Source organism: Rhinopithecus bieti, unplaced genomic scaffold (genome assembly GCF_001698545.2).
Source record: "Rhinopithecus bieti isolate Rb0 unplaced genomic scaffold, ASM169854v2 scaffold_32059, whole genome shotgun sequence".
NCBI lineage: Eukaryota > Metazoa > Chordata > Mammalia > Primates > Cercopithecidae > Rhinopithecus > Rhinopithecus bieti.
Genome location: NW_016813587.1, coordinates 79,777 through 97,139, shown reverse-complemented (window position 1 = coordinate 97,139; position 17,363 = coordinate 79,777). Strand labels below are relative to the sequence as shown.

The following is a 17,363-nucleotide window of genomic DNA, read 5'->3' as shown; positions in this document are numbered from 1 at the left end:
ATGAAAATTAAAATCTAACAGGTAGCTTTAACAACAGGTTAGACTTAGCACACGAGAAGACTAGTGAATAGAGGCATGGATTTGAAGAAAATATCAAGGTTGAAAGGAATGAAAAAGAACAACAGATAGGCTGGGCGCCGTGGCTCACGCCTGTAATCCCAGCACTTTAGGAGGCCAAGGCGGGCAGATTGCTTTGAACTCAAACTCCACAAGCTTGAGACCAGCATGGCCAACATGGTGAAACCCTGCCTCTACTAAAAATACAAAAAAAAAAAAAAAAAAAAAAAAAAAAAGTACCTGGGTTTGGTGGTGCTTGAGCCGGGGAAGTGGAGGCTGCAGTGAGCTGAGATTGTGCCACTGTACCCCAGCCTGGACAACAGAGTCACACCCTGTCTCAAAAAAAAAAAAAAAAACAGGGCCGGGCGCGGTGGCTCAAGCCTGTAATCCCAGCACTTTGGGAGGCCGAGATGGGCGGATCACAAGGTCACAAGATCAAGACCATCCTGGCTAACACGGGAAACCCTGTCTCTACTAAAAAATACAAAAAACTAGCCGGGCGAGGTGGCGGGCGCCTGTAGTCCCAGCTACTCGGGAGGCTGAGGCAGGAGAATGGCGTGAACCCGGGAGGCGGAGCTTGCAGTGAGCTGAGATCCGGCCACTGCACTCCAGTCTGGGCGACAGAGCGAGACTCCGTCTTAAAAAAAAAAAAAACAAAAAAACGAAAAACAGAAAAGAACGCAAAAGATACATGCAACAACATTAAAGTGTCTAACATATGTGTAACTCACACAGAGAAAAGAACAAAAATGAGAAACAAACACTATCTGAAGATATAGTAACCAGAATTTTCCCAAACTGACAAAACACATCAAACCCAAGATTTAAAAAAATTCCTAGCTGAGCCTAGTGACTCAGGCCTGTGATCTCAACAATTTGAGAAGCCAAGGAGGGAAAACTACTTGAGGCTAGGAGTTTGAGACCATCCTGGGCAACATAGGGAGACCCCATCTCTAAAAAAATACAAAAGTTCACTGGGTGTGTGGTGGTGTACACCTGTGGTCCAAGCTACTTGGGAGGCTGAGGTAGGAGGATCACTTGAGCCCAAGAGGGTGAGGCTGCTGTGAGCTAAAATCATATCACTGCACTCCAACCTGGGCATCCAAGCAAGACCCTGTCTTTAAAACAAACAAACAAACAGAAAAAAAACTTCCTAAATACTTCCAGCAGATAACACCACAATATCCACCACACTATAAAACTACACCACAATATAATTGGGATTTTTACATTTCACTGCAATATAAAAGTAGGCACACCACAGTAATCTGTTAAAAAAAATCCTAAAAGCAGCTAAAGGGAAAAAATACCTCTAAAACAATTATCTCTGAAGGAGTTACAATGTAAGTGACAAACTACTACTCAATGGAAATAATAAAAGACAGAAGACAAGGAGAAGATATTCGCTAAGAGAAAATAACTGCCAACTCAGAATTCTATTCTCCACAAAAATAAAGACAAAATTTTGTACCCTGCAAAAATTAAGATGAACGGCCAGGCACGGTGGCTCACGCCTGTAATCCCAGCCCTTTGGGAGGCTGAGGCAGGCGGATCCTGAGGTCAGGAGATCAAGACCATCCTGGCTAACGTGGTAAAACCCCATCTCTACTAAAAATACAAAAAATTTAGCCGGGCGTGGTGGCGGGCGCCTGTAGTCCCAGCTACTCAGGAGGCTGAGGCAGGAGAATGGCGTGAACCCGGGAGGCAGAGCTTGCAGTGAGCCAAGATCGTGCCATTGCACTACAGCATGGGGGACAGAGCACGAGACTCCGTCTCAAAAAAAAAAAATTAAGACGAAATAAATATATTTTCTAATAAAACCTAAGAGAATGTATTGCCAGTGGGCACAATAAAATAAATACTAAGTAAGTTATTTGGGTACACAGAAAATGGTTCCAGATAAAAGCAATGCAATGCAGAAAATAATAAGGCACACTGTAAAAGGTAAATATGTGGGCAAATGTAAACAAACATTCACTACATTATTACAATTAGAAATCAATGCCCTGTGGGGATTAAAATGTGGAATTAAGATACATGACAACGTGGCTGGGTACAGTGGCTCACGCCTGTAATCCCAGCACTTTGGGAGGCTGAGGTGGGGGGATCACCTGGGATCAGGAGTTCAAGACCAGCCTGGCCAAATGGCGAAACCCTTGTCTCTACTAAAAAATACAAAAATTAGCCGGCATGGTGGTGCATGCCTGTAGTCCCTGCTACTCAAGAGGCTGAGGTGGGAGAATCACTTGAACCCAGTTGGCAGAGGTTGCAGTGAGCCAGAATCCCACCACTTCACTCCAGCCTAGGCAATAGAGTGAGACTGTATATCACACACACACAAAAAGATATATGACAACAAATGCACAAAAAACTGAGGACACATAAAAGGAATTAAACTACTATTAAGGGTTGGGTACAGTGGCTCATGCCTGTAATCACAGTACTTTGGGAGGCCGAGACAGGAGGATCATTTGAGCCCAAGAGTTCAAGACCAGCCTGGCCAACACAGTGAGACCCCCATCTCCAAAATAAAACAAATTAGCCAGGCATGGTGGTGTGTACCCGTAGTCCTACCTACCCAAGAGGCTGAAGTGGGTGAACTGCTTGAGCCCAGGAGTTTGAGGTTGCAGTGAGCTATGATCACACTACTGCACTCCAGCCTCAGGGATGGAGTGAGACCCTGTCTCTATAAATAAATGAATAAATTTTTAAAAATTCTATTAAGATCCGGCCAGGTGCAGTGGCTCATGCCTGTAATCCCAGCACTTTGGGAGGCCAAGGCTGCTGGATCACAAGGTCAGGATATCGAGACCATCCTGGCCAACACGGTGAAACACCGTCTCTACTAAAAATACAAAAAAAAAAAAAAGCTGGGCGTGGTGGTGGGCGCCTATAGTCCCAGGTACTCGGGAGGCTGAGGCAGGAGAATGGCATGAACCCGGGAGGTGGAGCTTGCAGTGAGCTGAATCGTGCCACTGCACTCCAGTCAGGGCAACAGAGCCAGACTCTGTCTCAAAAAAAAAAAAATTCTATTAAGATCCCTACAAGTTTGAGAAAGATATAAAGAAGCTAATTGCAGGTTCAATGCAATAAGTAAATAATGTATTTGTTAATCTCTAAGGCAACCACAGGAAGAGAACTAAATGTATGTATAACGATCATGTTATAAAAGGAAAAACTAGAATAAAAATGCTTGATTAATCCAAAAAAGGCAGGAGAATGAAAAAAGGAAGAACATATTGAGCAAACAGAAAAATACTGGGAAGACAGCAGATTTAAATCCAAATACATAAGAAAATTAATGAAATGTAGATGGATAAAATACATCAATTAATAGACAAAAATGGCTGGGCACAGTGGCTCACACCTGTAATACCAGCACTTTGGGAGGCCAAGGTGGGAGGATCCCTTGAGGCCAGGAGGTTTAGACCAACCTAGCAACACAGTGAGACACTGTGTCTACAAAAAAATGCTTAAAAATCAGCCATGTGTGGTGGTGTGCACCTGTAGTCCCAGCTACTCAGGAGGCTGAGGTGGGAGGATCACTTGAGCCCAGGAAGTTAAGGCTGCAGTGAGACATGTTCATGTAACTGCCCTCCAGCCTGAGGCAACAGAGAAGACCCTATCTCCCAAAAAAAAAAAAAAGAAAAGAAAAAGATCTTCCTTACCAACACTGCGGATAGGATGCTGTTTCCATTGATGGGGGCAGCCTGGTGCAGGCTGTTGCAGTCCAAGCGCGGTAAGGGAAGTATTCGGAGAAGAGCAGCCCACCATGTACCGGGCAAACCTATCAGGAATCTAACATTTTCTCTCAACCTCCCACTAGTACCATTCTCAGCAAAACCACTATCATCTTCAATTTGAACAAATGAAATAGCCTCCTAGTGGGTCTTCCAATGATCCATCATGCCCTTATTCAATCTATTTTCTGTAGAGTGATTTTTTTTTTTTTTAAGGACGGAGTCTTGCTCTGCCGCCCAGGCTGGAGTGCAGTGGCCGGATCTCAGCTCACTGCAAGCTCCGCCTCCCAGGTTCACGCCATTCTCCTGCCTCAGCCTCCCAAGTAGCTGGGACTACAGGCGCCCGCCACCACGCCCGGCTAGTTTTTTGTACTTTTAGTAGAGATGGGGTTTCACCGTGTTAGCCAGGACGGTCTCGATCTCCTGACCTCATGATCTGCCCGTCTCGGCCTCCCAAAGTGCTGGGATTACAGGCTTGAGCCACCGCGCCCAGCCTGTAGAGTGATATTTAAAAATCAGCTCATGTAGGCCGGGTGTGGTGGCTCATGACTGTAATTCCAGCACTTTGGGAGGCTGAGGAAGGTGGATCACGAGGTCAGGCGTTCAAGACCAGCCTGACCAACGTGGTGAAACCCCATCTCTACTAAAAATACAAAAATTAGCTGAGTGTGGTAGTGTGTGCCTGTAATCCTAGCTACTCGGGAGGCTGAAGCAGGAGAATTACTTGAACCCAGCTCAGCAGTGAGCTGAGATCACACCAGTACACTCCAGTCTGGGCGACAGAGCAAGACTCCATCTCAAAAAAAAGAAAAAAAAAAAAAAAAAAAAAAAAAAACAGCTCATGTTACTCCCCTGCTCAAAAATCTCCAGCAGCTTTCTACCACACTTAAAATAAAAAATGTCAGATGCAGCTGAGTGCAGTGGCTCATGCCTGTAATCCCAGCACTTTGGGAGACTAAGGTGGGAGAATCACTTCAGCCCAGGAGTTCAAGACCAGCCTGGGCAACATAGCAAAACCGCCGTCTCTACAAAAAAATGCAAAAATTTTCCAGGGGTGGTGGCATGCACATGCGCCTGTAGTCCCAGCTACTTGGGAGGCTGAGGCCAAGGTGGGTGGATCACAAGGTCAGGAGTTCAAGACCAGCCTGGCCAACATGGTGAAACCCTGTCTCTACTAAAAATACAAAAATTAGCCAGGCACGGTGGCGGGCACCTAAAATCCCAGCTACTCTGGAGGCTGAGGTGGGAGAATCGCTTGAACCCGGGAGGTGGAGGTTGCAGTGAGCCGAGATCGTGCAACTGCACTCCAGCCTGGGCAACAGAGCGAGATTCCATCAAAAAAAAAAAAAAAAAAGTCAAATGCCTTCTCCTATGATAAACAAACCATTACATGATCTTGCTCTTGCCTAACATTATCTTGTTTCTACACCTTTCACTTACCTTTTGAATAAGCATCTTAATCATCTTGGGCTTCCTGCAGTTCCTCAAACATACAAAGCTCCCCTCTCCCCACCCAAAGCCTTTGTATTTGCTATTCTCTGCCAGGAATGTCGTTGCTTTAGATATTCATATGTCCTGGGCTCTTTTTTCATGTCACTACTCAAGTATCACCTCCTCAAAATGTCCTGACCACCCTATTTAAAATATCCCTCTCTACTTGCCGACTTCCATTCTCGCCCAGGCTGGAATGCAGCAGCGTGATCTCGGCTCACTGCAACCTCCACCTCCCAGGTGCAAGCGATACTTCTGCCTCAGCCTGCTGAGTAGTCGGGACTACAGGCGTGTGCCACCACGCCCAGCTAATTTTCGTATTTTCAGTAGAGACAGGTTTCACAATGTTGGCCAGGCTGGTCTCGAACTCCTGGCCTCAAGTGATCCTCCCGTCTCAGCCTCTCAAAGTGCTGGGATTACAGGTGTGAGCCACTGCGCCCGGCCCTTCTTACTTTTCTTAATCCTTGTTGCTACCTAGTGTTACGTATTGGTGTACTTGTTTACTTAATGTCCTTACTCCTATTAAGATGGAAACAACATGATTGCTGGGACCCATTGGTCTCATTCACATCTGCTTCACTAGCGTCCAGCACAACACTTAGTTCCGACTAGGCACTCAAGTACTTGCCAAATAAATGAAGGAATATATTTCTAGCCAATGAAAGACATATCAACCTAATCATAATAGAAGCTGGGAAGAAACTGGGTCCTAAATATGGACTGAACTGTGTTCCCCAAAATTTGAATGTTGAAGCCCTAACTGTATTTGGAGATGGGGCTTTTAGGAGGTAATTGAGGTTAAATGAGGCCTAAAGGTGGGGTCCTAATCCACTAGAATTACTGGCCTTTAAGGAGAGGAAGAGGGCCAGGTGCAGTGGCTCACACCTGTCATCCCAGCACCTTGGGAGGCTGAGGTGGGAGCATCACTTGAGCCCAGGAGTTCAAGACCAGCCTAGGGAATAGAGTGAGATCTCTGTCTCTACAAAAAATGTTTTTTAAAAATAGCTAAGTGTGGAGGTATGTGCCGGTAAACCTAGCTACTCAGAAGGCTGAGACGGGAGGATTGCTTGGGCCCAGGAGTTCGAGACTGCAGTGAGTTGTGATGGTACCATTGCACTCCAGCCTGGGCAACAGAGTGAAGCCTTGTCTCAAAAAAAAAAAAAAAAAAAAAGGAAAAAAAAAAGGAAGAGAGTGGCCTCTTTCTCTCTTTGTGCCATATGAGGACACAGCAAGAAGGCAGCTGCCTGCAAGCCAGGAAGAGACTTCACCAGAACCTGGCACCCTGATTTTGGACTTCCAGCCTCTAGAATTGTGAGAAAATACATATCTGGTGTTTAAGCCACCCAGACTATGGTATTCTGTTATGGCAGCTTAAGATGACTAATACAGATTTAGATAGAGATGAAACTGTAGTCACCGATCCAAAAAAAGAGTAGCCCCTCTCTTTGTCAAATCTTTTCCCCTTTCCCCTCAACAGCATCCTTATAAAAAAACTTTTTTATTTTAAAATAATTACAGAGCAAATGGAAGTTGCACAGAAATGCACAGAAAAGTCTTGTGTAGACTTCACCCAGCCCCTCCCAGTGTTAACATCTTAGGCAAGTATAGTACAATATTCAAATCAAGAAATTCATGGGGCCGGGCGCGGTGGCTCATGCCTCTAATCCCAGCACTTTGGGAGGCCAAGACGGGTGGATCACCTGAGGTCAGGAGTTCGAAACCAGACTGGCCAACATGGTTAAACTCCTTCTCTACTAAAAATACAAAATTAGCCAGGTGCGGTGGCACATGCCTGTAATCCCAGCTACTTGAGAGGCTGAGGTGGGAGAATCACATAAACCCGGGAGGTGGAGGTTGCAGTGAGCAGAGATCCCACCACTGTACTTTAGCCTGGGCGACAGAGTGAGACTCCGTCTCAAAAAAATAAAGATAAAAAAAGAAAGAAATTAATGTTAGTATATTCCATAAAGCTTACTTAGACTTCACCAGTTCTGTGTGCACTCATGTGTGTTTATGTGCATAGCTCTATGCAATTTTATCACAGGTAGCCTGGCAAAACCACCACCACAATCAAGATACTCACCCATACCATGACTGCAAGACTACCTTGCATTACCCCTTTCTAACCCAAACCATCCTCTCCTCCCTACATCCCTATCCTTGGAAACCACTAATTTGTTTTTCCATCTCTATGTTATTTTGCAAATATTACATATGTAAAGTCATGTGGTGCATAACCATTTGTGATTGATTTTGTCACTCAGCATAATTTCCTTGAAATTCACCCAAGTTGTTGCATGTATCAAGAGTTTATTCCTTGCTGTTGATCAGTCTATTCATGGTATTGGTGTGCCTTTCACTCAGTTTTAACTGGGCTACTTATCATTTTAGCACTGAGTTGTATATACACTAGATACTGGTCCCTTGTCAGATATGTTTTACCACTATTACTCTCCCAGTCTATGACTTACCCATTCATCTGCTTATTGGTATATTCTGATGAGACAAAGTTTTCAATTTGGATAAAGTCTAATGTATTGATTTTTTATTTATTTTGAGACAGAGTCCCGCTCTGTCACCCAAGCTGGTATGCAGTGGTGCGATCTTGGCTCACTGGAACCTCCACCTCCCAGGTTCAAGTGACTGTCCTGCCTCCCAAGTAGCTGGGATTACAGGCATGCCACCACGCCCTGCTAATTTTTGTATTTTCAGTAGAGATCAGGTTTCGCCATGTTGGCCAGGCTGGTCTCAAACTCCCAATATCAGGCAATCTGTCCGCCTTGGCCTCCCAAAGTACTACGATTACAGGTGTAAGGACCTCGCCCGGCCTGATTTTTTTATTTTTGTGGTTATTGTTTTCACTCAAGAAACCTCTGCCTACTCCTAAGTCTTAAGTTGGGATACTCATCACTGTCCTGTTTCCCTCTAAAAACTTTATGATTTTAGCGTTTATATGTAGGTCTAAAAACCATCTCAAATTAATTTTGGTATGAGGTAAAGGTTGAGAGGTTTATTTGTTTCCCCAGTTATTCCAGTACTATTTGTTGGAAAGACTTTCTTCTCCCCATTGGAATGCTTTGGCATCTTTGTCAAACAATAAATGACCCTTTAAGTGTGTGTGTGGCAGGGTATGTTTCTAGGACCTCTGTTCTGTTTTGTTCGGTGATCTTTGCCAATAACATACTGTCTTGATCATCGTAGTTTTAATAAATCCTGAAGTTTTTTTTTTTTTTTTTTTTTGAGATAGAGTCTCACTCTGTCACCCAGGCTGGAGTGCAGTGGCGCGATCTTGGCTCCCTGCAACCTCCGCCTCCCAGATTCACGCGATTCTCCTTCCTCGGCCTCTTGAGTAACTGGGACTACAGGCATGTGCCACGCCAACACCCGGGTAATTTTAAATCCTGAAATATCTTGATGTCATGTCATCTAAGTCCTGTAATATGCTCTTATGTTTTCAAGGTGCTTGGGATATGCTAAGTCATTTGTTATTTTGTATAAATCTTAGAATCTGCTTGCTAATTTCTACCAAAAAAAAAAAAAAAAGCCTGCTAGGATTATGACTGGAATTATATTGAATTAATAAAATTGAAATTTTAATAATACTGAGTCTTCCCATTCCAAAAATGATTATTTCTATTTATTTAGGCCTTATTTAATTTCTCTCAGCAATGGTCTATGGTTTTTAGCGTAGATGTCTTGCATATGTTTTATCAAACTCATTTCTTAGTATTTTATGTTTTTTGACACTCCCATAAATTGTTATTTACTTTTCTGGTTTTTGTTTTGTTTTGTTTTGTTTTTTGCTTCTAGTATATAAAAACACAATTGATTTTGCTATTTATTTATTTATTTATGACTCAGAGTCTCACTCTGTCACCTAGGGTAGAGTGCAGTGGTGTGATCTTAGCTCACTGCAACCTCCACTTCCCAGGTTCAAGCGATTCTCATGCCTCACCCTCCCCAGTAGCTGGGACTACAGGCTCGTACCACTATGCCTGGCTAATTTTTATATTTTTAGTAGAGATGGGGTTTCACCATGCTGACCAGGCAGGTCTTGAACTCCTGACCTCAGGTGATCCACCCACCTCGGCCTCCCACAGTGCAGGAATTCCAGGCATGAGCCACCATGCCCAGCCCTGATCTATCTATCTATCTATCTATCTATCTATCTATCTATCTATCTATTTTATTTTTGGAGATGGAGTCTTGCTCTATCGTCTGAGCTGAAGTGCAGTGGCATGATCTTGGCTCACTGCAAACTCTGCCTCCCGAGTTCAACCAATTCTCCCACCTCAGCTCCTGAGTAGCTGGGATTACAGGCATGCGCCACTATATCCAGTTAATTTTTGTATTTTTAGTAGAGATGGGGTTTCACCATGTTGGTCAGGCTGGTCTTGAACTCCTGACCTCAAGTGATCTGCCTGCCTTGACCTCCAAAAGTGCTGGGATTATATGTGTGAGCCACTGCACCCGGCCTGATTTTTTAACATTAACCTTACAGCCTGTGGCCTTATTGCGATTTTTCAATTATTATTTCGAATAGTTGTTGTCTTGATTCCTTAGGACTTTCTATGTACACAATCATGTCATCTCCAAATGCAGACTTATGTCTTCCTTTTTTGATCTTTATGTCTCATTTCTTTTTCTTATTGATAATGGATTTTTATAGTTTATAGTGTATTTTTTTTTTTTTTTGAGACGGAGTCTTGCTCTGTGGCCCAGGCTGGAGTGCAGTGGCTGGATCTCAGCTCACTGCAAGCTCTGCCTCCCGGGTTCACGCCATTCTCCTGCCTCAGCCTCCCCAGTAGCTGGGACTACAGGCACCCGCCACCTCGCCCGGCTAGTTTTTTTTTTTGTATTTTTTAGTAGAGACGGGGTTTCACCGTGTTAGCCAGGATGGTCTCGATCTCCTGACCTCGTGATCCGTCTGTCTCGGCCTCCCAAAGTGCTGGGATTACAGGCTTGAGCCACCGCGCCCGGCGTTCCCTTCAATTTCTTGTTTGCTGAGAGCTTTTTATCATGAATGGATGGTGGATTTTGTCATATGCTATTTTTACATATATGAAGATGACTGCTATGGTTTGAATGTTTGTTGCCTCCAAAACTCATGTTAAAAAGTAATTCCTAATGGCAATATTGAGAGTGGGGTTTTTAAGAGGTGACTGGGCCATGACGGCTCTGCTCTCATGAATGGATGAACCTATTCATGGATTGGTGAGTTAATCGATTAATGGGTTATCACGGGATTGGGACTGATGACTTTATAAGAAGGGAGGCCTGAACTAGCACATCTGTATGTTCAGCCCCCTTGCCATGTGATGCCCTGCAAAGCCTCGGAACTCAGCAGAGTCCCCAACAGCAAGAAGGCCCTCACTAGACACAGCCCCTTGACGCTGGACTTCTCAGCCTCCAAAACTGTAAGAAATAAATTCCTTTTCCTTATACATTACTGAATTTCAAGGTATTCTGTTATAAGCAACAGAAAATGAACTAAGATAATGATCATATGGTTTTTCACTTTTTCTGTTAATATGGTGAATTAACAGGTAGAAGGAAATCCTACTTAATCATCATTTTGTATATCATTATATTTGATTTGTTAATATTTGGTTAAAATTTTTGTATCTATGTATGGAAAAGATATGGGTTTATGCTTTTTTTGTAATTTCTTTTTCGGGTTATGGTATGAGTTATGTCGGCCTCATAAAATGCATTCCTTTTCTGAAGGAGTTTGTACAATACTCTGCTACTTCTTCCTTAGATATTTAATGGAATTCACCAGTGAAACCATCTGGGGCTGGCATTTTCTTTGTGGAGATTTCTGATAATGAATTCAATTACTTTAATAGCATAAGGGTATTCAATTTCTTTTGTATCTTGTGTCAGTTCCGGTAAGTTGTATTTTTCCAGAAATTTTAAAATTTAAGTTATCAAATTTACTGGCATAAAGTAATTCATGGCATTCTCTTATTATTCTTTTTTTTGGAGTAGGGGTAGAGTCTCACTCTGTCACTCAGGCTGGAGCGCAATGGCGCGATCTTGGCTCACTGCAACCTCTGCCTCCCAGGTTCAAGCGACTCTTGTGTCTCAACTTCCAGAGTAGCTGGGACTACAGGCGCCTGCCACCATGCCCAGCTAATTTTTGTATTTTTAGTAGAGACAGTGTTTTGCTGTGTTGGCCAGACTGGTTTGGAACCCCTGACCTCAAGTGTCCAGCCTGCCTCAGCCTCCCAAAATGCTGGGATTACAGGTATGAGCCACCACACCCGGCCTCTTATTATTCTTTTAATGGCTATTGGATCTAAAGTGAAAATCCCTCTTTCATTCCTGATATTAGTAATTTATGTTCTTTAAAGAGAGAGAACATAAATTACTAGGTGTTAACCATCTTTGTTGATCTTTTCAAGAAATCAATTTTTGGCTTTATTAATTTTATTTCTTTTCTATTTTGCTGATTTCTGCTCTTATATTTAATTATCTTTTTCTTCTATCAGGAATAGTTCTTCTCTTTAAAGTGAGATAGAAGTATGAAAGATGAGAAACAGTGTTGCAATCAAGGTCAATAGAAAGTTCCTTTGCTAGTCCAGGCTTAAAAGATCTTAATTTGCTTCAAGTCCCAAGCCCTTCCTCCATAGGCCAGGGACTTTTTGAAGACAGATCCCAACATCTCAAGGGTGTGCCTCCACCCTAGTCAGTTTAGCTATTACGTGCAGTAATGATTTCTGAATGCCTGCTCAGCCCTCACTCACCAGGGCAGTATCTTCTTGTCCCTTCCCTTACAACCATCCCGGGTTCCTTCCCTTCTTCATCCAATAAGGTAATCACATCTGGTTTAGAAATGGAAGGTCCTGCTTAAAAGAAAAATGTGACATGAAATTATACACCTGAAAATCTTTAGATTCAGATTTGGTTAAATTTATAATTAACTATAAATCAATATGACACTTTATAAAGCCTAAGAGCAAAGAATTGCAAGGCAGTTGAAGAATGCTCATATTAAGGTAACTTGAGGGTCACAAGGAATAGCCTATGTGAGGTTAAATGAATTATACTAAGGCTATTATATTAACCATCTGGTCAAGAACAGGCCTTAATATAATTTAACCTCACACAGGCTCTGTTGAAAGGCAGTATTGTGTAGAAGGAAGAACACAGACTGGGTCCAGACTGTCTGGCTTTACATCCTGCCTTTGTTTCTGTGTTACCTAGCAAATTATTAACCTTTTGTGTCTACGTTTCCTCAAATAAAATGAAGATAATAGTATCTTTTCATAGAGTTGTGAGGATTAATTAATAATGAACAATGCTTAGAATAATGTTTAAGCCCTATATGGTGATGTTTATTAACATTTACACATAATATATGTATTAGCTATTAGCTATTTACTGTTATCATTTTGGTGAGTGCATAATAAAAGGTTTACTAAGACATTCTCAGATCTTTTCTAGGATATTCATTCAATGTTAAATGCCAGGCTTTTAGATTTCAATTTTCAATTACGAAGTAGGTAGAACTGAATACGTCTGTTATAGGAAACAGAATGTGTTTCAGGGTTTTTTCTGTTTGAGACGGAGTCTTGCTCTGTCACCCAGGCTGGAGTGCAGTGGCGCGATCTCAACTCACTGCAACCTCAGCCTCCCAGCTTCAAGCAATTCTCCCTGCCTCAACCTCCCAAGTAGCTGGAACTACAGGCACACACCACCATGCCTGGCTAATATTTGTATTTTTAGTAGAGATGGGGTTTTACCACGTTGGCCAGGCTGGTCTCGAGCTCCTGACCTCAAGTCACAAAGTGCTGGGATTACAGGCATGAGCCACCATGCCTGGCCTTGAGGGGTTGTTTTTGGGATGGAGTCTTGCTCTGTCACCCAGGCTGGAATGCAGTGGCATGATCTCAGCTCACTGCAACCTCCGCCTCCTGGGTTTAAGTGATTCTCCTACCTCAGCCTCCCAAGTAGCTGGGATTACAGGCACCATTCCCGGCTATGAGTTCTAAACAACCTTTCTGGATCCATCTCACACTCTTTATGTTCTACAGACTCCTTTGATTTTTAGAGAAACTCAGAACCCCTATGTCTAGGTATTCTACTTGCAGATGGACTAGAAAGTGGTGTGAAGCATCTATGTCAATTCCGAGCTCCAATATATGGTGAAGTCTGGTTTCTTGAACAATGCTTTTTTTCATATTCAAATCCATCCCCTTGGATACTAAGGAAATCAGGAATTACAGAGTCTGAAGGAAGCCTGAAGGGCATAGCTGACTGGACATGATGAAATGGAGAGGCTTAGTTCCAACCTAACAAAGCTTAAATCATTTCTTTGGGAACAGAAAGTAGAAGTTTTAGATCGTTTTTCTAAATATAGCCCTGAAATTGACAGCAGAGAAAGCTAACATCATTTGGGATAAATAACCTTACCTAGTGAAATGAAGTTGTTGTAGTTCTCCCACATTACATCCCTATATAAGTCCCTCTGAGCAGGATCCAGGAATTCCCATTCTTCCTGTGAAAAGTCTATGGCCACATCCCTGAATGTCACTGAACCCTGAAAAAACAAACTCAGTTATAACTTGTGAAAATAAATTAAATACTTTTACAATGGAAAGAGGGGAGATTGAGGATTGCATTGCAGAGAGGGGTAACACGGCATGCAAACAGCACTGGGCTGAAAACTTGTGACACGAGGAGGGGCCAGTAAGAAAATCAGTATTTCTGAAGCATTGAGCCTACATGTTCTTAAATAGTCCTGTGGCTACAGATATGATGACATTTTCATCCAAACATATCTAGAAATGAGTAGGTAACCCAAAAAATCCTAATTAAATGAAATATCGCACACAAGCCTTTTGAATACTATGTGCCTCCACCATAAATTCTTTAAAAATATGAGGTCTTGAGGCAAAGTAGAGAGGCTCATGCCTATAATCCTAGCACTCTGGGAGGCCCAGATGAGAGAATCACTCGAGCCCAGAAGTTCAAGACCAGCTTGATCAACATTAGCAAGACCCTGTCTCTACAAAAAAAGAAATTTAAAATTTAAAATTAAAAAAAAGAAATATGAGGTCTTGGGCTCTCTTTTTCCCTTTAATGATCATTTAAAAACATTGATAGGCCGGGCACGGTGGCTCAAGCCTGTAATCCCAGCACTTTGGGAGGCCGAGGCGGGCGGATCACGAGGTCCAGGAGATCGAGACCGATCCTGAGCTAAGAGCACGGTGAAACCCGTCTTCTACTCAAAAAATCACAAAAAACTAGCCGGGCCCCGAGGTGGCCGGGCGCCTGTAGTTCCAGCTACTCGGGAGGCCGAGGCAGGAGAATGGCGTAAACCCCGGTCCCAGGCGCGGAGTTTGCAGTGAGCTGAGATCTGGCCACTGGCACTCCAGCCGCTCGGGGTGACAGGGATGCGAGACTACCTTCTCGAAGGAAAAAAAAAAAAAAAAAAAAAAAAAAAAAACATTGATAAAAATTATCTCACATGTGCTACAAAATCTCTAAGAAGATAGATTCAAATTCATCACAAACTCGGGTTTTATTATAAACACTTTCCCTTTTATAACCAATTCTTTAGCAAACTTTCAAAAATTTGTTCGATGGCAGTCTACATTTTTAATATATTAGGTTCTTTTTTCTTTAGATATTTTAATTCAATAAAATCTTGAAAGTCTTCCCCAATTCTCAATGTCTACAATATCTAATCCTTACGGATGTGAATCATCTTGCTTGTCACCATCTATCATCTCTCGAACATCGTTTTTTTGTTGCTGAGTTACAGGATACTGAATCATGAAGATATTATATTATCATCTGGACACCAGTATCAATCATTTTTTTTTTTTTTTTTTTTTGAGACAGAGTCTCACTCTGTCGCCCAGGCAGAAGTGCAGTGGCTTGATCTCAGCTCACTGCAAGCTCCGCCTCCCGGGTTCACACCATTCTCCTGCCTCAGTCTCCCGAGTAGCTGGGACTACAGGCGCCCACCCCCCTGCCCGGCTAAATTTTTTTGTATTTTTAGTAGAGACAGGGTTTTACCATGTTAGTCAGGATGGTCTCGATCTCCTGACCTCGTGATGCACCCGCCTCGGCTTCCCAACGTGCTGGGATTACAGACGCGAGCTACCACGCCTGGCCCCCTGTATCAGTCATTTTCATGAAGAGTCATTTTGCTCCCCAAAAGATATATGGCCATATCTGGAGACAACTTTGGTTGTCACAATTGGAGGAAAGGGTGTGAGTGTTACAGGCATCTAATGGGTAGAGGCCAAGGACACTGTTAGACATCCTACAATGCACAGAACGGCCTCCTACAATACAAGACTCTCCAGCAAAATGTTAATAGTTCAGGCCAGGTGCAGTGGCTCATGCCTGTAATCCCAACACTTCGGGAGGCCAAGGTGGGCAGATCACTTGAGGTCAGAAGTTTGAGACCACCCTAGTCAACATGGTGAAGCCCTGTCTCTACTAAAGATACAAAAATCAGCTGGGTGTGATGGTGGGAGCCTGTAATCTCAGCTAAAGGAGGCTGACGCAGTAGAATCACTTGAACCCAGGAGACGGAGGTTGCAGTGAGCTGAGACCACTGCACTCCAGCCTAGGCAACAGAGTTAAGACTCGGTCTCAAAAAAAGAAAAAAAAAGTCAATAGTTCCAAGGTTGAGAAATCCTGCTTTAGACCAGCACATCCTGTAAAAATACACAATGGACCTCGTTCCTGGCATTCTTCTCCACAGGAGGAAATCTCCATTGATTGATGTATCTATTTGCAGTCCTATTCTGATCACATCCTATTCACCCTATTGGTGAAGGAGGGATCCCTGCCCTAAAAAGTACAAGACAATCAAACAGCCCACGCCCAACAGATGAGATTGATAGCAATTTGTTAGATGCATATATTCAGAGCCTGAGAGAGGACATCATACATCACGCAGGGGCACAAGGGGGTTGCATTCAAGAACAGCATGAACAAGCAGGGGTGTGGGAGGCAGGCTTTACAGTAATAACAAGGTGAGGTGTTCCCTGGTTCCTGTAGTGGTATGTGATTGGCTTGTTTGAATAATTCCATAGGCTAGGAGGGAGGTGAAACCCATCAGGTTGAGGACCCCGAGGGGTGTAACTTGTCCAGCTCATAGGGGAACTAGCTGAGTAGGAAGCCTTTCCCGCTGGGTGTGGGCATGTCGGGTAAGAGCAGGGAAACTCATGGTTAGGCCTTTAGGGTCTTGACAAAGCTGTCAAGACACACATGAAAGTTTAGGCCTTACCTTATAAGGCCCAATTACATCCCTACCCAATCCAGCTAACCCTAAAAGCCTTACATAGCACAGGGTCTCAACACACATAAAAACTAAGGTCAGTCAACACTAAATCCTATCTTATATACTTGAAACACTCAGATCTGTGGAGAAGTTTAGAGTTTTCCCCATAAGCAATCAGATAAGACCAAATTCTCTCTGTCATCAAATCACAGATCTTAAGGAAAGCTCAAAATAGGGACCTCCCACTTAATATCAGTAATCAATTCCTGAAAATCAGACATTTTAACGATTAACCAGGTACCTATTTTTCCATAATGTATTTTCTATTTTCTTTCTTTTCTTCCTTCCTTCCCTTTTCTTTCTTTTCTTTCTTTTTTTTTTTTCTGACAAGGTCTCATTCTGCTGCCCAGGCTGTTGCCTAGGCTGGAGTGCAGTAGTGTGATCACAGCTCACTGCAACCTTGAATTCCTGGCCTCAAGCAATGGCCTCCCAAAGGAGGGATTACAGGCATGAGCCACTACACATGGCCTCCCATTATGCTAAATCAGAGCATTATAATGTGTTGTATGTCAATTCCATCCCTCCAACTAGCTTCGCACATTTTCCGCCAATATAGAACTATGGGACACAGTGGGTCAGTGCACACACAACATCTTTGCTTTTAGTATTATTTTTTTTTGAGATGGAGTCTCGCTCTGTCGCCCAGGTTGGAGTGCAGTGGCCGGATCTCAGCTCACTGCAAGCTCCACCTCCCGGGTTCACGCCATTCTCCTGCCTCAGCCTCCTGAGTAGCTGGGACTACAGGCGCCCGCCACCACGCCCGGCTA

At 43.3% G+C, this 17,363-nt stretch overlaps 1 protein-coding gene across 1 annotated transcript in view; it reads right to left on the bottom strand.

Annotated features, from left to right (window-relative positions):
- The window catches only part of ZFP14 (ZFP14 zinc finger protein), a 47,377-nt gene that overhangs the window by 16,387 nt on the left and 13,627 nt on the right, over nucleotides 1-17,363 (bottom strand). The window contains exons 2-3 of the mRNA XM_017848659.1: nucleotides 13,707-13,833; nucleotides 12,038-12,139 (exon numbers count right to left, since the gene is read on the bottom strand). Of these exons, the coding sequence (XP_017704148.1) occupies nucleotides 12,038-12,139; nucleotides 13,707-13,833 (229 nt within the window). The remainder of the gene's footprint in view (nucleotides 1-12,037; nucleotides 12,140-13,706; nucleotides 13,834-17,363) is intronic.